Source organism: Erithacus rubecula (genome assembly GCF_903797595.1).
Source record: "Erithacus rubecula genome assembly, chromosome: 9".
NCBI classification, from domain to species: Eukaryota; Metazoa; Chordata; class Aves; order Passeriformes; family Muscicapidae; genus Erithacus; species Erithacus rubecula.
In genome coordinates, this window is record NC_136660.1 from 14,808,264 (window position 1) to 14,827,955 (window position 19,692).

Below are 19,692 nucleotides of genomic sequence, written 5' to 3' on the forward strand. Positions count from 1 at the left end.
CCTTTCCTGTCTTAGGACTCCCTGTGATGCAAAATTCAATCAAAATCGCCATTCATAGTTTTGAAAAGTCTTTTCTAGTATTCTCTTACAAAGCTATGATTGTGACTTGTTTAGTGTACAGAGCAGAAGTCTGCTCTGTGTGTGGATTTTGTCCACTGTGTTGTTAGGTGTTGCCCTTCTCCTAAATTTTCTTTATAATGGCAGTCTAAATATGTGGCTCTTCTCTGGATTTGTCATCACTTGATCTGTTCTCTTTCTTAGGTATTTTTAATCCAACTGTACAAAAGTAGTTCTTGAGTATCTTTTGTTCATAGTTGGAACTGGGCACTTCTGGTTGGTCATTGTGCCCCAGCTCATGGCAGCCTATTGCTGTGAAGAACTGCATGCACTTAGGTCTAGAATAATAAAAACACATATTTTAAGAGAGGTTGGTAGTAGCCCAAGAGCCAGAGCCAAATTCTTTTTCTGATTTCTGCCTTTGTATCCTCTGCTGAACTGCTTCGGAGTTCATTTCTTTGAGGGAATTTATAGCAGTGGTGAAATGCTGTCCTCAGCATCTATCAGAATTATTGCTTTTTCAGGTTTTTCCTACTTCAGACTTCTCCAGAATATGCTTGCACCTGAATTCTTCTTATTTTAACTTCTATCCGTTGGCTTTTCTCAGCATAAACCCACAATTTTGTACATGTCCTTATTTATAATGGGGAGAAAATGGTATAGAAATCTCGTGTGAATTAGAGGAATTTCTTTTGATCCAGTTGAGTTTTATTTCCTTTGACAAGTGGTCTGTCCTCCTAGTACCTCTGAGTTGTGGGTGTGATTTTGATGGATGTGTTTAAGAAAAGGGCTCCAGTTTGTGTGTCCTTAAATGCTGGTTACAGTTGAAGTGTGAAGTGGGGCAAAGACAGAAGGAAGGATGCTGTGCTTTTGTGTACAGCCAGCTGGAGAATCCCACAATGCTCATAAGGAACCTTTGTGGGAAATGGTGCATGGATCACGTCTGCAGACTGAATACTGGATTTATTGTCTTGGTGGTATCAGCCACAACTTCAGCTTCACTCATGCCTCATTTTAAGATACTAGTCTTGATAACAAAGCCTTCAGTATTTCCCCACTGCTGCAATTTGAAATGTTGTCCTACCACCTTTTCCTTAACAAGAGATTTGAATTGCTTCCCTCAGTGAACAAGAAAAAATCCGTAGGCTGTGTTTTGCTGTAAACAGCAGATTTCCTTGTTTTCATTTGGCTGTAGGCATCCAGACTGCCTTTGCAATTGGGACAGAAAGGATGTGATGTGCAAAGAATAGTTAAAATGCTGGGCATTCTTGAGTGTTTTGGCCATGATTGCTGCCCTATGGATACTCAGTTGTATCCAAGTGGGATGCTCCCATGCATGGCTGTCTTTAAATCTGCTGCCCTGCAATTTCTGTTGCTGAGGGACTGCTTCTGATGCAGAGGGGATGGTATGGGGAAGGTGGAGTGGGGGATAAGAGACCTTTTAGTAGGAGTTATGCTTTGGGACTTTCTCAGTTACTGAGCAGCTTTTCCTTGGAAGTGTCAAGGGGCTGTCTGGGAGGGACAGCAAGTTGCTGAGCTTCCTAAGAGGTCAAATAATAATATTCTTGGACTTATGCCTTTAACCTGCTCTCCTCCTATCTTGCCAAAAGAGAAAAATACCACCAACAAACACTCAAAACAGACTATCAGCTGAAGTGAGTTCCTGCTAGAAAGTTTGTGCCTTTGAGCTGCAAACTACCATTTGTTATTTCCAGTCTCTGCACTGTTAGAGATTTAGGTGAGTGCCCATGCATGTTTGCCTGATAGAATGCTCCCCAAAACCCCAGGCAATCCACCTTTTCACTTCTCATTCTGATTTTCACAGTTAATTCTTTCACTATTATTTAGCTCTGCATGTTTTCTTCTTTTGCTGCCACCTCTTCCTATAGCTTTTCTTGTAGTTTTAAGAAAACCATTTCTCCATAATCCATCATAATTTGGGAATGGAGTAATAATAGCATTTTTTCCTTGCCAGGAGATATATTTATTTTGTACATCTCTCTGGTCTGTACTAGAGACATATTTTGATTCTGTTATTCATCTCTCTAGCTGCGAAATTTATCTGTATGCAAGCAATCCCTTAAAAAAGTAAATAGTGGGACGAGGGCCAGATTCTGTGCACTCAAAGGTACTGCAAAAGTCAGAGGAGGATTCCCCTACTTCCTGCCTTCCCCCCCACACTGCAGAGTGGGGGGAGCCTCCTTTGGGCTGGGAGGAGGATGGCTGTGCTCAGTGAGATCCTGCAGGTGACTGCTGCTTTGGAACAGAGCCCGTGTCCCTGCCAAGGGCTCATGGCTGTCCTGGGCAGCACCAGGCACGAGCTGAGGACATCAGGGTCACACAGCAAGGCTTGGGGATGGCAGGCAGAGCACCTGCCTGCAGGGATTCATCCCTGAAGGCAGAGAAGTGGGTGTTCTCGGAGTATTTTATTTTGAGACAGTGGTGAGGTTGGCTTGTTATTATTTTGGGTGTTTTTAGCAAAAGCTCTCATATAATACTAGTGGTTATCGTAAGTACTCTGCTTATCTGCTGTGTGGCTAATAGGAAATTATTAATAACAATTCTGGATGGTCATGATTGCACTGTTATCAGGAGAGCAGGAAATATTCCTGTGAATGCACTCTTTTGGCTCATCTAGTGTTTAAGTAGGACATTCTAAATGTTATGTATCATGTGCTGAACTTCAGCTTTTCAATACAGACATTATAAAATCAAAGGGAAAATAACATTTACTTGGCACTGAAATGTTTTTTAAAAATACTTTGTGGTTTTTTTTTTTTCTTTTTACATCTGCAGAAAGACAGGTTTCCTAACAGGAAAGGTACTGTTCTCCCTGCAGTTCCTTTCTAGGCTGTGAATTTCTGTGCATAAGGGAATTTTCCAACTGGGCACTGCCTTAGCCTCATCTTTTAGGGCTGGAGAGTTAAAAAGGTTACAGTGAGAACAATGGTGAGGGGGACAGGAAACCCACCTCTGTGCTTGTGGCCTTTTCATACTTCCTTAGCACTGTTCTGTGCCTTTCTTTGCAGAGCCTGCAGCAGCTTGGTTCTGCCTGAACCTGAGCAGACTTCAACAAATCCTCCTTCTCTTCCATTTTCCAAAGCTTTGGAATGCAGTTGGTGTGAAATGCAGTGTGTCTGGGGAGTCTGCAGCAGGCTGCTGTATGTCCAGCATGGCGTGACCTCGCTGGGTCAGATTTGGGAGGGCAGGGAAGGAGAGCACGTTTCCCTGTGTCCTGTTAGCTAACTGTCCTGCTGCTGCTGGTTACTGCTCTGACAAAGCTGGTCATTAGCTGCTGGGACGGATGATTTCTAGAGGATTATTTGCATTACACAATTTAGTGCTTTTTAATAGCAAATTTTTAATTAAAAGGCGAGTCCTTTTGGAAGCAGCCTGAGCAGCTGCAGCTGAATCCTGCGTGTTTAATGTAATTAGAGAAACAGCTGGGGTGGGAGCTGAGCACCCAGCTCACAGGCAGTCACAGGTTGGTGGTGGCTCCTCGTGGGACGGACATCCTGAGTGATGTGAAGCGTGCAGGAAGTGTCCTGGCACACTGCCAGGCTGGGAGATGGTGGGACAGTTCCCATCTTGGCTGCCCAGGCTGGTGAGCAGCTGGGGAAGCAGAGACTGTGGGTGGTAGCCATCTGCGTCAGTTCACTTGTCACTGCTGCCATGGACCATCGTGCTCAGTTTGCAGTCTGTCGGGCCGTGTGTGTTTGTCATAGTTTCAGCACCTCCTGGCACTTTGCACAGTATCAATGAAAGAGGAAATCAGGTAGGTTTTGCCCTCCAGTTTTATTCTGCTGCTTCTGGTATACAGAGTCTCTTGAAATAAACCCTTGCAGCATCTCTTACCTCTTCCATTTCTCCATGATACAGGCAAATGTCTGGTGTCTGGAAAGTTGCTGAAAAGTGTAGCTGTGGTTGTTCCTAATGAGTGGCTGATGTTTGAATAACATGGTTCAGTCCAGAAGATCCCAGAGAACTTTTGAGTTTGCATTACTAAGGCTGCATGGAAGAGTTCCTGTGTTGCAATTACCATGACCCAGGAGACAAGCATAAACCTCTGCATTATCTTGTACTGGCTCTGCAACACTGGCAACTTAATTTGTGTAAATATTGCATAAACACAGCCTCAATGTGTGTTGGTGCAGAGATAGTTGGCTGATACTGTCCTTTATGTGCCCATAGTATCAAAATGCTTGACACTTAAGAGCACCAGTGAACCTAGGTTTAGCAGACAAGATCACCTGTAGCTTGAACACTTTCCCTAAGAATGGGCAAAGACCACTGATATGTAGGAGCAAGCAGATTTCAGCCCATGTTACCTTTTCCTAAGCAGAGATGAGTGATTGCTGGATGAAGATGCTGGGAATTGTCCTGTGAAATTCTGCTTCTGTGCTTGTTTTTGTTGCAACTTTGGAAACTTCTTTGCTTGAAGATATTTACTTGCAGCAGGTTGCCAAAGATCACACTGTGTTAACAAGAGCCTGCCTGCCCTAGCCATGGGCTAAGCCCCTGTACAGCCCTGCTCTGCTATTTCCTGTGGATATGGGATACAGGGAATGTTCATCCTGGGGCTTATGTGGCAGGCATAAATGCTCCTGGCCTGTTGTGCTTGATGTAAGAGTAAAAAAGATAATCATATTCAGCACACTGGACAGAGTGAAAGGGAGATGTGGGTCAAAGCTAGGCTAGGCATATTCTGTGTTTGTGATCCCAATACCAATTAGCTTTTTAGATATGACCTTTTAAAGATGCCTGTTGGTTTTCAATGTCTTTTGTTTTTGTAGTTCAGGTGGATTTTTATAAAATTTGATAGCTTTTTTCTGACTTCTTCATGATTGACTTCAACTTTTGCATTCACAGAGCCTTGCTTTGCGTGACTCAGCAGCAATTTGCATTTGGCTGTTCTAGTTTGTTATGAAGGAGATTTTCCTCTTATGTTCAGTTGGTTTGTATCACACTGAGGCATCAGAGAGCTGAGGCTGTCTGTACAGGGTCACTTTATTCAGGCACAGAATGCAAGCCATATGGCATAACTGTTACTGCATTGCTGTTTTTCACTAAAATGCCTAATTTTCTTTCGTTAATATAATACCTTATCAGTATTATTTATTTCTAAAATAAAAAATGTAAGTGCTCAAGGATTTTTAAACACTTTGAAGTAGCAGCTTGAAGTTCTGTTCTTGAGGCAAGATTTCCATTGGGACTCTGAAGACAGCAGGCAGGGAAAAGTAATATTCACAGCAGATGTTCTTAGAAAGTGCTTGAACTCCTGGTGCACAGCTGCTGTTAGATGCAGTAACCGCAGCACGTCCCCTGGAGCCACTCAGTGTGGTATCAGCTCTTTGCAAACGCTCTGGATTGCATTAGGGCCTTGGACCTTGCACACACTCCCACACAAGACAGAAAAAACTTGGCCTAACTTGCATCAGCGTGTGCTGAAGAGCTGAGTTTTTGGGGGAAGGAGCCATTTGATGTCACTGTTTCTGTTGCTAGTTGCTTTTCCAAAAGACCAGCGTTGTGAGAGATGCTCCCTGTACGGGTAAAATGGGTTTATATAGGGTAAGGCTGGAGAGGAGACTGAGGGAAGACAAAGATGATAAAGCAGTTAGCTAGGCTGTGTCTTGTGTATGTGATGCCTCACAGCTTTTAACAGTGCAGTTACATGTGTGCATTTAAAATTGGAGGGACAGCTTTGAGTAGCAGACTCTCCTCACCCTTGGTGGAGTACCACTGCAGTACCAGATTCTAGAAATACTTAAAAAAAAAATAAATAAGACTTTCTTTGTGGCTTGCTGAAAACATTTTCATCAAGATGCTGTATTGAAACCATTGCTTATTCCTCCCAAAATTTATGTGCTTCTTGGAGATATCATCCAAGTGGGGATGCACACTTTCTGCTGACTGAGCAGCTGATTTTGTTGGAAAGGTTTCTACCTACCAGTCTGTAATTGATGCTGCTCCTTTGGACAGCATTTGTTCTGGCAGTGCTTACTAGTGCTCTGGGGGTTTTTTAGGTATTATTTTGAAAGTTTTCTGTGAGACTTGTCAGTCTTACAAAATTAGATGTTATTAGATGTAGAGTTTGCGAACTCTACAAAACCTCTTTTTTGTGTGTGAATGGGACCTTTTTTTTTTTTTTTCTGAATAAAACTTTGTGTGAAGTCTTTCACCATATGCTGTAACTGATTTAGTGCCTTTGTTGTCTGACTTGCTTCTGTTTTCTTTTTTATTCCCCTCTCTGTCTGTTCTTGTGAACCTAACCATTGTAGTACATCCCTCTGAGATCTTTGAATGGGAAGTCATCAGGTGACTCCAGCTGCCAGTGGTGTTGGCAGGGTCTAATTTCCTACATCCATAAGAATCCCTGTATTAAAGGTGTTTGGCTAGGAAGCAAATACGGTTTGAATTGCTGCTTCTGGGTAACAGAATCAGCTAACACAAATAATCCACCTCATCTTCTGGTGAATAGAGTGAGATGAGCTTCCTTGGCAAATACTGATCTCTTTTTAGCTTGGTCATATTTTGAAAGACACTGTTACTGTTGTGCAACTTCCCTCTTGCTGCGACTTGAGACTCTTTTTGTGATGTGTGCATTTGTCTAGCTGGCCGTGCTAGACACATGCATCACTGCTCCCCTGATGAGAGAAAAAAAACAGTACTCTAGTATTTTTGAAGGAAAATTTAACTGGATGAATACTTTTGTTTTTATTTCTATGTTTTTCTTAGTATGGATAATCAGGTTTCAGGAGTACTTTGCCCTCCAGTGTCCCCATATAATTATATTTTTCACTCTCTCGTAACCTCTGTCAACAGATTATACAGATATAAGCAGCTTTTGTGGGCTCTGCTCAACCACTGCGTTAAAGCTGAACTTGTGGTAATAAAGGAGCTGTTAGACAGTGTGCCAGGGCCAGCAGCCTGTGGAAGAAATGGGATCTTCTTTTCATGGGAAGATGTTTGAAACAGAGGACGGCCCAGTACTTTCTGTGCTCTTGGAACTGGCCATTCAGGAGCCTGTGTTCTGCCTTCAGGTGGAGGATGTTTGCACAGGCTGTCTTTAAGCAGAGAGGGCTCTATACTGTCTGGATAGTGAAGGTATCAGATGTTTTCTGATGTTTGTGTATCTTCATGGTGAATGTGGCCAATCATTGGAATGTGGATAATATTTGTGAACCACCAAGTGGAGAGGAGGGGCAGAAACTTCAAAAATGTTTTTATCATTCAGTTACTTCTGAATATATACCATTTCATGGACTAGCTGAATAGTTTTGGGAAAAGGAGGTTATGTTTTTGAGCTAATTATCCCTTAGTTAGGGATGCTAGCACTGTAGTAGAAAACCAGGTGTTTTAACTTTGCATGTCAATAGAGTGAACCATGGCATTGGAGCTGCCCATTGCCATCTCTTTGCTATTCAGGAAAGCTCTTGTGGCTTTGCAGAAGAGGGGAAGCAAAACCTCAGGATGGAAGGACACTAGGTTTTATTTCTGTTCTGCTACTGGGTACTCCTTTTGTTTCTTTGCATCAGTATGAAGTTAGAGCTAGAATTGAGAGTCACAACAATTTTGGTATATTCAGACTTTTTTTTTTTTAATCCTTTCTGACTTCCCTCATTGCTGTCCTCCTCCACACTTAAAGCCTACTATTCTGAGCTGTCACTAATTATTCCTGTGCAAGGTGTTGGTGCCCAGTGCAATTTTTCCTGCAGCTTTTCTGGATTTTGCTATTCTACCACTATTTCCTGAGCTTTGTTACCTCAGCAGATGAAATCTCAGGCAGATTTTATTCCAGCATCATTGTGAGCTGTTGTGAGGAGGCAGCTCCCTTGTTAAGTTAATGACCTGTGTCCTGCCTTCAAGGCCCTCTTTTGCTGTGCAGCCCTAGGGTGGTGCACAATGTCAGTATTTATGAACTGTCTCTGTCATCCTGTCATGGTTCCTCACCTAAGGATGCAAGTAGTGTTTTACTGTCCTTGAAGGCTCTTTTTGCTGCCTCTGCTGGTCTCTGCCAGCTGAATTGCTACTTCCTTCCGTTTTAATAATGCAGCTGACAAAATTGCTTCCCTTGGGACAAAGGAATACACCAATCAGTACATTTGTGTTTTCTGATGTAATTTGCTGCCCTAATATTTGCATCAAAGTTTATCGTTCACTATTTCTCACTCCTACCTGCTGACATGTTTGCATGTCTTTTTCAAGGCCACTGTTTTCAGCATGCTGCTGGCTGTACTCCTCTGTTTTGATATCACTCATGCCACTGTCCTCTGTGCTTGGTGTTTCTGTCAGTGCTTTGGTGACCATTCCTGTGCCAGACAAAGGAGAATGCTTTTTCATGACCACTGAGCATCACCAAACATGACCTTGGTAGTACATTGAGCTATCCTTGAAATTTCTCCATCTCTTCAAAGGTCTCTCTACAGACTTTTGCCTGTGTTCTGGGCTTCAGCTTTTTCTGCTTTCACCTCAAGCAGTCTTCACTGGAGTGAAAACTGCCCTGGACTGGAAATCCAAGTGTGTTTTTCAATTGCTTTCCATCCTTTTCCCAATCTTGAATGGAAATCTTCTCTCCTAGGAAATGCCTCTTCCTCACTTGTGTTTTTGTAATGCCACCTCAACTGGTTTCTGCCAAGTGCTCAGGAAGCAGGTTTTCTTGTAAACACAAATTTGTGTTGCAGTAAGGTTATTACAAACCCAACTAAAACTGCTTGCTTGGAAGAATTTTTTTGTTTGCAGCAAGGGATTTGTGGGACCTAGTTCCTCAGGGTGATGTGTCTGTTCTCACACAGTAGGGACAGCATGTTGCACCTGAATGCGCTACTGGCTTGTTTGCAGCATTTTGCTGGATGGAATGCTCCTCCCAAACCCCTGCAGTTAGATATGCAGTAGAAATTCTAAGGAAAGGAAACTGGCTAAGAAAGTTTGTAGATAAAGGGAGGAAAAATATGGGAATCAACAGGCAAAAAGAACAAGAAAATAATTAAATCCTCTGAGGAAGGATACTGGCAGTCATCTCTGCACATCTGTGCTACTCACTTTTCTTTCTTTGCATGCATGTGGAAGGGTGCCTTAACAAAGGAGAGTTGCAAGGAGGAGTAGAGAAGAACATTGAAAATATGTGCAAAAGCTGTTACGTATGTGCCCAGTGCCAGTTTGAAACATTCCCAAGACAGTGATGGTAGCTGACGTCATGCACTGATAAGAGGTGCAAACTGACTTCTTGATACTGACAGAGAAAATCATGATGCTGGGAAAATCAAGGCAGATCACCTGCATTGTATGTGGAAGAGAATGGAGGATAGGGAAGTGAGGCATAAGTGCCATTGAAGGGACAGGGCAGGATAATGAGATTTTTCCTGTAATGATGAGAACGGTCAGCGCTGCTTTGGTCAATACTCAATTACAAGGTGTTAAAGTGACTGAGAACCACTCTTGTCTCAGCTAGTCACTTTACTTGGGTGAATCAATAGGAAAAAACTATAGGTGGTCGTGGGAAGAAGACATCTTGTTCTAGTCAGGATGTGAAGGTTTAGGAATTGAGTCAAAGAGAATTGCTGACTTGTGGCTGATTGGCAGAGAAAAGAGTGAAGCTCTGCAGCAGAGGAAAAAAGCAAAAAGTAGGGTTTATATAGCTACATGAAGTTTCTCCTCTTGGGTTACTGTGGTGCCTAGGTATCCAAGAACGGTCAAAGAAATGGAGATTTTGGTTCAGACAAGAGGAAATGGCATCGTGCTGAATGAATAGATACAATAGTTATTGCCTGTGTATAACATAGGGAAAGGAGAACAGAACCTCAGAGATCCCAAAATATCAGGGGATAGTGGCCCATCATGGGCCTGGGACATGGAACGTTAAAAGATGACAGTCAGTTTAGGTCATAGGAAAAGAATTAAGGAGGCATAGCTGAAGGTGGATGAAATTTTGAGGAGCAGAATGGGATCAAATATGTCTTTGGAAACAAGCAGGTCAGAAAAATGAGACAAGAAACTAGTTCTGAATTTTGTGTAAGGATGTACAGTGTAAGTTGGTATGAAGTGGGGGAAAAAGAAGTAACAGAAGAGAGCATTGTTGAGCCTACAGGTAAATGGCAGAAAGGAGACCAGTGGTATTGACATGTAGGTAGGGTCAGAAGTCAATTTATGGATGGGGTCTTGTTTCAGGACTTGGAAAAAGGTTTGTTTTAGGAAATAATGGATTGGGAGAGGTGCCAAAATATGAGCATATAGGAAAAACTTGACAGATGCAAAAGGAGGGTGCTAAAACATTAGAGAGGAAGAATGAACAGGAGGTCAAAGATACTCAGAGCTTGTTTTGATGCTAGTGAGGGGTGAATGTGTGTGCAGGACACCCATCTGTTCCTTTGAGATAATGGAAGGAAATAGGTCACTAAGGGAGCACACAGAGTAAAGGGCATGGGGAATTAATAGACTGAGTGGGCTGAGGGAGAACTTGGTTGTGTGCGTGAGTTTGACTTGTGAAGTGTCATATTTGCTACATGCTCTGTAAATCACCAATTCTTGATTATGTTTTTGCAGTGCGACTCCATGACAGTATTTCAGAAGAAGGTTTCCATTACCTCGTCTTTGATCTGTAAGTGTCTGTTCTGATGCCTCACTAGTGATGCAGGCATGTTGGTAGTTGACTAAGAGTGGAATAAAAAGCACTTGCATTAGTAGAATTCTCCCTTTCTCTTTTGAGACCTGTAAATACCTTTGACCTATTTGATAAAAATCCATTGACTGTGTGGTGGGGACAGACCAGGAAGACTCCTGGCACCAGGTGTAAGTGTGAGATGGCAAAAAATGTCTATCCTGTGTATGGAGATGATACAGGAGGGCTGTCCTTCCCAAGCTTAGCATACACTAAGCTCAGCAGAGGTGTGTGGGCAGTTTGTGCCCAGTGTGTCAATGTGTCCTGTACACTGCTGGTGAAAAGGCAGTCCAAAGGCTCAGTGCTGGTGTGGAGCTCTGCCCTGGCTCCCCTGTAACTCAGTATCCCACACAGGCTGTGGCAAAGGGCCCAGGTGGGTGACCATTACATCTTGTGCAGCCTTCAACTGCACAGACATGGGCTCTGTATCATCTTTTGTTCTTTTGCACTCCAGGGTTACTGGTGGGGAGCTCTTTGAGGATATCGTTGCTAGAGAATACTACAGTGAAGCAGATGCCAGGTAAGACTATTTCCAGACCCTTCCATGCATGTTCCATGTACATGTACAAGTGGAACGAGTTTCCTGACTGCTGATCTGCGTGACTTTGTTCTAACACTCTTGCCCCTTGTCTGGATAAAACAAATCCTCTTTCTGCTATTAGTGTGAACTTGCTGTCACCAGACAGTCTGACTCAGTACAGCTCTGGCCCTTGCCCACTTGCAGACATTACTGTCTCTGCCACTTGCAGATGCTGTGCTCTTTGCTGGGAGAGCCACTGCTAGCAGATTTGTCTACCTGGCCTTTCTGGTGGGTGGTGACAGTGTGTCCTTACTGAGCAAATACAGAGGGAGAGCTGTGAGGTGCTGCCTGCTTGGCTGCTTCTTCTAGTAGGGTTTCCAGTGATGTGCCACTGCTGTTGGGCAGATCCATTCAATTTGCCTGTGTCTAGGTAGTAGTTTACAGGGCAGTGAGGAGAGGGGGCTTTGGAGGCTGTTTTTCTGTGGAATCCCTTTCTGACTGTCAGCTGGTCAGTGCAGGGATGGAAAGCATAATATGACAGAGCAACCTTCATATTTTAGTGCTCAAAAGATTTAGAGTTATGCCCTTCTGTTCCTGAATATGTCCCCTCTCTCCCACGTGTGAGTTCCCTGAAGTGGCACGTGTTTGTCCCTGTTTATACAGTGTGGGTGTTATGTGCAGCAGTAGCTGAGGGTGTTGTCTGACCCATCCATCTGCGGACATGCAGCATCTGGAATCAAAGCTGGGATTAGGCCACTCCTGCTCTGCTTTTGTACAGCTTGGGAGTGGCCCAGTGGTGACATTTCACCCTGCTTATTCTGCAGTCATGTTCTCATCCCATACTAACCCCTTCTGAAGCAGAAATCAGGGGAGCCATGAGAAGAGAGGATAAGAAGGAAGTAGTGGGTACTGTGGCAGGTTGAGCTTGGTGGGCAGTACTTTAAGGATGGTGATACTGAGTGCTGGGAATGAAGGAGAGCGTAGCCTGGGGTGTTGGTGTAGGTACTGCTAATGGAGTCTGCAGGCACTTACTGCCCTTCCCCATGGCTCACTCACAACACTGCAGGCTTTCAAATGAGGCACTGCCCTGCATGTTCTGCCAGGAGCCATATAGTGATTGGGAAGGCCAGTGAACTCATCAGCTCTGCTGGAGCTCCTGGCAGAGAGGTCTGAGAGCCCCATAGATGTTTTCAGTGGAGTGTACAGATCTTGTAGGCACAGCATTTCAGATGGATACACAGTCTATCATGCCATTCTGCCTTGAAGTTGGGAAATTTTGAGGTTATCAATCATAATTCTTCCACTGTTCCTCTTGCCAGTGCCTGTTCCCTGAAGAGCTCAAAAGCTGTCAGTGACTGACACTGCTCAGAAAAATTATGGCAGAGTTAGGGGAAAAGGAGGACTGTCTGTTGCTCTGTGAGCCCTCCTTAGGGTGCTTGGCCCACTGACTGTCAGCTGGTCAGGTCTCCAAGTGCCCACAAGATGACAGAGTAAAACTCCTCCCTTTCTCTCCCCATGCTGTGCTGAATTCCAGAGCAGTCTGAGAGAGCGAGGGAGTGAGGTCTGTGCCAATCTGCCGTGTTTGGCTCGCCTGGGACACCTCACACTTTTGCCATTTTTGGCCAGAAAATCTCTCTCGCTCAGACTCAGCTCTGTTCTAATTATACATTTTTGTTTTGGGAGCAGGGAGATTTTCGTGGATTCTGACCCTGAGGATCATACTGCCAGCTCCAGAGGGGTGGGAGTAGCAAATACACAGTGCTGCACCTCCTCTCCTCTTCCTCTCCTCACCCTCTTCCCATCTTTTCCTCTAGCCCTTTTTCCTTCCCTCAAATACTTCACTAATTTCAAGTTTGTTCCTCTGAGATTTGCAGAAGTCAGTGAAGGGTCTGAGAGATCCTACAATGAGGACATAGACCCTTCTGAGTTGTCCTCATCTGCATGCTTACTGCACAGCCATAGTTGTCAAAATCCCTATTCCATTCCACATTCACTCTTGGGAGTCAAGTAAATGTTTAGTGGAAGAGGTGGTTCCAACCTGGAATCTCACCCATGGGCTGATTGTGCTGTCATTATGTGACAGGTGTAAATAACATCTTGATCTTGTCCCTGTGGTTTACAGCAGTGAGAATGGCAGAGACAGGGTTTTCTGTGAGCTGGGGGAGTGCAGCACGCTGCACTTAATGGAATGAGTCTGCTTTTCAGATTACTAACCCCTTAAGTGGGATCTGTACTTAAAAGGCACCCAGCAAGCGGGTGTGTGTGCACATTGTGTATATAAAGTGCTTGAGATGCTGCTCTGAAAGCTTTGCAAACTGGCAGGCGCCCAGGCGTCGTCATCCTGAATTTGCTGGGGGAGGCTACTGCTCTCCCAAAGTTTATTCTTTGCTCAGGACTAGCAGTGGAATGTTTCCTGGAGCAGTTTGGTCTTGCACAGTTTCGGCTGCTGTTTGAAGATACTCACGTGCTGTAGTTGTTCTGTGTGGGGTGGGCACTGCTGGCTGAGGGAACAAGTGAGAGGCTTAGTATGGTGGGAAGGGAAGGAAGGAAATGATGAGAGGTAGGAAAGAGGCTTTGTGGTCCTGCTACAGAGAGGATGTTTGGCATCCTGTTGCTTGGGGGCTGGGGTTGTTCAGCTGAAATGGTGCTGAGCTGTAGCATCCACTAGTCATGATGAAGAGATTCAGCATGAGATCTTGAATGCCCTCTAATACAAATATAATAGTTAGGGAAATAGTTCTGGGATGAGATGATATGTTAAATGTGTGTGCATAATTTTGTGTGTCTCTCCCTTTTATCTTGCAGCCACTGTATTCATCAGATACTGGAGAGTGTGAATCACATTCACCAGCATGATATTGTGCACAGGGACTTGAAGGTAATGTTTCCTCTGAGCTGTAGTCTGAGGAAAGCAGCCAGGGGATCATTGGAAGAGGCAAGACAGGAATATTGTTTCGCCAGCTGGCAGGGTTTTTTGTGTGTGTTTTTTTGGGGGGTTTTTGGTTGTTTTTTCTTAGGTTTTTTATAAACTTAAACTGGGTTCAGGGGCTCCTGAAGCACAAATCAGCTTCTTCAGAGTTTTCTAGAGGGCTAGAGGGTGTGCTGAACTTCCAAGGAAGCTTTCAGTCTTTGTGAACCTTGCCAGCTCTCAGCCTCTCTTGGGCAGCTCCAGGATGGAGTAGTTGTGAATCTTGGAGAAAAGCTTGCTTCCAGAAAAACTTGGGTAGGATTCATTATGATGAAGGACACTTTCTAGTTTGTGATTGAAGAGATCTCTAGAGACCTGGAGCAATCTTTGTTCAATCTGCCAGGATGAGTTTGTCTGCACAGAGCATGTGTATTTTTATTCCACAGTGTTGCCAAACACATGCCTCTGCACTAGGGCAGAGATGTTCAACAAGAATTTTTTTGTGTTATTTCTTTCTTCTCTCATCAGTAGAAGCACTTTTAATCTAAAACCAAAACGACTGGCCAGTTAAATACTGGATGAATCAATCATTTGATGCATTAAAACACATTTATAGCCCCTAAGCCTCTGCAGTGGAGTCACCTAAACTCCCCATGCTGGGCAGCTGTGCTGGGAGCTGGGCAGGCTCCAGAATTAAGAGATTTGTGCAGTAGTCTGTGTGCCCTGGAGCCTTCTCTGTCTAAAGTAGGAATGGTGATGGTCACCAGCAGTCCAGTTAAACTAATGAAGGATGACGCCTGCTACTAGTGTTGGTTTGGGCTTGTTAAACAATGTACAGGGGGAAAGTAGAAAAATATTTTGCAGAGAGCAAGGTAAAAGCACATTTCAGGCTTGATGGCAATGTTCCTCTGGTGTTTTGATCTAGTGGAGAACCATTTGTGTTTCTGACAAACTCCCATGCAACACTTTTGACCTTCTGATTCACTGCACTGTGAAAAAATGCAAATGATCTACTGTGGGCTGTGGCTGCTCCTGATTAGACCAGCAGCAGCTCCTGAGAAAGCAATATCCAAGAGACACTACTGCCCAAAATTAGGGAGTCTATGAAAATCAATAATGATTTCCAGTACAGAAGTTTTCCTTGTGTTCAAATATAATCTGGTTTCCTTCCAAAAGTTTTGTTTGTAGGAAAGCTAGCAACTTATTCAGAACTTATCAGCTGCTAGAAACTCCCTATTGTAGATAATGTTTCTTCTGTTGCTTACTCTGATTGACTGAGACTATCCAGGCCTGAGGAATAACCATTCCTTTTAGCAATGAAAGTTCCTATGCTTTGTTTTTAATATTTAGTTCCTTTCCAAAAGCTTGGCCTTCAGGGTCAGTGTGTAATAACTGCTGAGCCCGCTTCAAATAAAGTTTTGTCTTTTGCACCTCACTCTCATAAGCCTTTTGGTTGGCATGCTATTAAAGAATGCCAGATATTGAGCTGCCCATAGAGACTGTAAGAAATTAGGGGGTACATTCACATCCTCACCAAAAAGTATGTGAAATGTGAGACAACCCATATGTTGGCAAACATGCACATGGATAAGCACCATTAGCCTTAAGGTGTTTGCTTCTAAAATGGAGCTACAAAGTGCTTAACTAGCACAAGTCTGTCTTAAATGTTGCTCTTTCTTAGTCTAGTTAAGCCCAGGTGTGATCTGGAGTTGGGAGGGATTTTCAGATTTCATTGATCTTCTGCTTTAGGGTCTTGTTTATAGCAATGAATTTTCATTAGTGTAGCTTGATTATCACAATCTTTTCTTCTTGCCATATAGTGAAGAGCCAGTGGCATCCAAATGTATTGAGACTCAGTTGCCCTTCCTTCTATGCTCCTTATGGCAAGGACTGTGTTGAGGAAGGCTTTTCTGCTTTCATTAAAGGCACATGCCCAGTACTTTAAGACAGATTATTGAGCAAATAATCTTGTGCCTATCAGGCAGAACAGGAGTAAAGAGTTCCTATGGGGTGAAAATAGTGAGCAGGCTGCAAAAAAGAACTTTATCAGATTTGTGAAAGTGAGACAAGCTCCTGTTTCTGGATTTCCAGGCTTCCATCCTGCTCAGTTAAAAAATCAACTTGATACGAATTGCACAAAAGATGAGAACGGGATAGGATGAGAAACCATGTTTGACCTGCCTGTCTTCAAGTTGATTTTCCTGCAAAGCCATAATAGCCATCACCTTGAAGCTTTGGGGCTCAGGGGGTCACATGTAACTAGCTGCTCTGGTGCTTCAGAGGAAACTGCCAAACCTCAGTCCAGTTTTTGGAGTTGTGTAAAACCTACTACAGGAACACAACAGAATTATTGTTTGAGTGAGATTCATTCAGGGTGGAAATGTGAGGGTCAAAAGTCTGTCTCCCTTTCCTGGTACATGGAAAAAGTGACATGGCTTCTTATTGTATAGGTGATGGCAGCAGTAACAAGACAATATTTTATGCTGCTGTAAATGTGTAGCATGAAAAAATTGCTTACAAGAATACTCACTGCTGTGCTGCTTATGCCAGTTTGAGGCTGAGGCTTTTTCTGTAAGGGATGAAAACTACTGTCAGCCAAATGATGCCTTCCCACATTACAGCAGTGTGTTTGGCAGCCCTTATTAGCGTCATATTTACTTTTTCAGTGCCTTGGGGACTGTCTAATGTTCAAGGGGAGAAACATCACTGCAGATTGTATCTCCTGCATTGTCCCTCCCTTCTTCCCCCTCCCCCCAGTTATCCTCTTTGAGGAGGGCAGAATCGAATTTTGGCTTAAGTGCTGCAGGAACTGTACTGCCAGTGCCCTCTGGTGTCAGCATGTAATGTATGGGCTGGGTTGGAAGAGGCTCTGGCTCCCACAGAGGAGCCAGAGGATTTGTGTTAGACTTGACAATTTTCTGCCTCTCTAGGTCAAGGCCATTCATTGCTGTTGCTGTGTCTTCACCTGAACAGGTTTAGTACTGCATGCTAAATGCAGTCAGAAGGTGCAATTTAGTGATGTGAATATTAGGTGAGAGATTTTAACAAGGATGTCAGTCTTTGATTCTTATTCTCTTTTTTTCTTTCTTCTCCTCAGCCAGAGAATTTACTCCTAGCGAGTAAATGTAAGGGTGCTGCTGTCAAACTGGCTGACTTCGGACTGGCTATAGAAGTCCAGGGAGAGCAGCAGGCCTGGTTTGGTAAGACTGAGCTTTCCCAGCTTTGCTCCCCTGTTTTCTGGTGGCTGGTTCAATTGCATCCTCCTGAGTATTTACTCTCAGCTCTTCCAGCTCACTTCTCTGTATTTGGCTATTTCTTTTTCAAGCATGACAGCCTCTGGATCTTAGGCACAAGCCTAGGTTCAGTAGAGGGAATAGTGATAAATAAAGACAGAAAAAATGGCTTTGTGTTTCTTTATTTTTCTTCTCAGTTTGCAGTAGATGCTAGTGTCAGAGATGAATGCAGCTGCTAAGTTTAGACCCTGATCTGAACTTTCCTACAGCTCAGAATCTGGAATTTTGTTTGGTCACGTTACAGAAATGCATTTGACCTGGCCTTCCTCAGGCACATTTGGATCTGACCTTATCTTTGTTTAGCTAAAACATAATTAGAAATGAGACCTTTTCAGGCTAAAAAATCAGCTCTGAGATTCTGCAATGCTGCAGAGATTCTGGAACATGACTTTTCCTGATATCCCCACACCACTTGGCAATTGGATGTGTCCCATCTATGTCTTATGTTTTCAAACTCCAAGCCATTATATGTAACAGTGATGTATGGCCTGGCATACAAGTTTGTTCCCAGCTGGTTGACATGGTCCCTCTTACTTTCTCTTTTTCTTGCAATACACAGGCACTGGATCCCATCTGATTTTATGTTTTATTTTGGGGGTTTTTACCCCTTTTTGTTGGTTTATAAAGAGACAGCTCTAGCAAATATGAGGTGAAGGGTGGGAGAGAGTTTTTGGATTTGTTAGTTACCACTAGTGGATTTTGTGATATGGCAAGATCTCTTCTGCTTAGGTACTGTAAGTACTTCATGTCATCCATTTTCTGGCAGGGTTTGCTGGTACTCCAGGCTACCTCTCCCCTGAAGTCTTAAGAAAAGATCCTTATGGAAAACCAGTGGATATATGGGCATGTGGTAAGATTCTGACAAAATGTTTTACATTTAAACAACATCATTCCACCTAAGAGTGATTCATTGTAGCCTGTTGCTGGGAGGGTGCTCGGTGCTCCTTCTTACTGGGTGGAAACATGAAGGCATAACTGAGGATAAGCACCTTGGTGGAATGAATATGGGAGCTTGAACTCATTTGATTCTGGCTCCTAATCTTTTCCTCAGGCCATCTATAAGATGTTTGAGACTCAAGAGATAGGACCTGTCTGTGCTTTGCAGAGTCAGTTTAGATAACTGTAGTAATTTCCTATTACACTAACTATGTAGAAGATGTAATACTGAAGAGGGATGTTTTTTTTAAAGAAAAGAAGTAAGTGTAAATGTATCTGGGACTGATAAGTTTAAAGATTTATCATATCTGTGTTGCCTGACATGGACTAAATGGTTCTCTGCAGGCCAGGAGTGTCAGCTTTGTCGTTTTTGTCCCAACACCATGCACAGTAAGCATCTAAAAACAGAGTCCTTCCTCAAATGTTCCTTGCTGCCCAGGAACCCTAGGTGATGTGGCTTCATCTTACTCTGAGAGCAGCTGGGAGTTGTGGCTCACCAGCCATGGTAGCCAGAGGAGGGTAGAAGGACATGGTGCAGCTCATTCTAGCTCCTGGCACTGGTGTTAAGAGCTGAGCATGAAGTGCCAGGGTGAGGTTCAGCAGATGAGAGATTTGTACTGTGTTTTGCTATCTCAGAAGGCTAAATATGATGGCAAGTGAAGATATGGAGCAATCATTGCCTTGGGGACTGTCAAGAGGGAAGGAAGAGGGGCTCAAGGAGTAAATGGCGTATTAGCCTAACCATAGTGTATCTGTGTCTCTCCCTCCCAGGAGTGATTCTGTACATATTACTAGTGGGGTACCCTCCCTTTTGGGATGAAGATCAGCACAAACTCTATCAGCAGATCAAAGCCGGAGCCTATGACGTAAGGGCACTTTCTTGCTGAGTACCTGCATGGTTAGAAGCCATCCAAAACATGGCACTATCTTACCTGGCGTCCAGCAGCAGGCCCCAAGCTTCTGTGCAAAGTGACGTTTGACGTTCTCACACGCCTCCTTGTCTTCATGCCTGGGATACACTCCTGCCTGGGGCCACTGAAGGGATCTGTGGAAAGCATCACAGTGGGCACCAGAACACTGACACTTGTTAGGGAAATGCAGAGGGTGGGAAATGGTGTCTTCTGGTTATGCTAATGTTTTCAGTGGAGTAGAGGGAAGATAGGACGAAGGAGCTGGTCTTTGTCAAGGTGTAATAAAAAGTATGGGGATGTAGAATGTAGAATAACAGCTTAAATTATGGTCTTTTACTCCTCTGTGCTGTAGTTTATGGAAAGCATGGAGCCCAGTGAGAGGACTGAATGGTGGGGACCGCTGGAGGGGTGGC

The 19,692-nt window shown here is 43.8% G+C and overlaps 1 protein-coding gene across 2 annotated transcripts in view; it reads left to right on the forward strand.

The window, feature by feature from the left end:
* CAMK2G (calcium/calmodulin dependent protein kinase II gamma) overlaps window positions 1–19,692 on the forward strand; it is a 118,829-nt gene that overhangs the window by 57,743 nt on the left and 41,394 nt on the right. For both annotated transcript variants that reach the window (XM_079313200.1, XM_079313201.1), the window contains exons 4-9: window positions 10,597–10,651; window positions 11,166–11,231; window positions 14,037–14,109; window positions 17,237–17,339; window positions 18,199–18,282; window positions 19,140–19,234. In XM_079313200.1, the coding sequence (XP_079169326.1) occupies window positions 10,597–10,651; window positions 11,166–11,231; window positions 14,037–14,109; window positions 17,237–17,339; window positions 18,199–18,282; window positions 19,140–19,234 (476 nt within the window). The remainder of the gene's footprint in view (window positions 1–10,596; window positions 10,652–11,165; window positions 11,232–14,036; window positions 14,110–17,236; window positions 17,340–18,198; window positions 18,283–19,139; window positions 19,235–19,692) is intronic.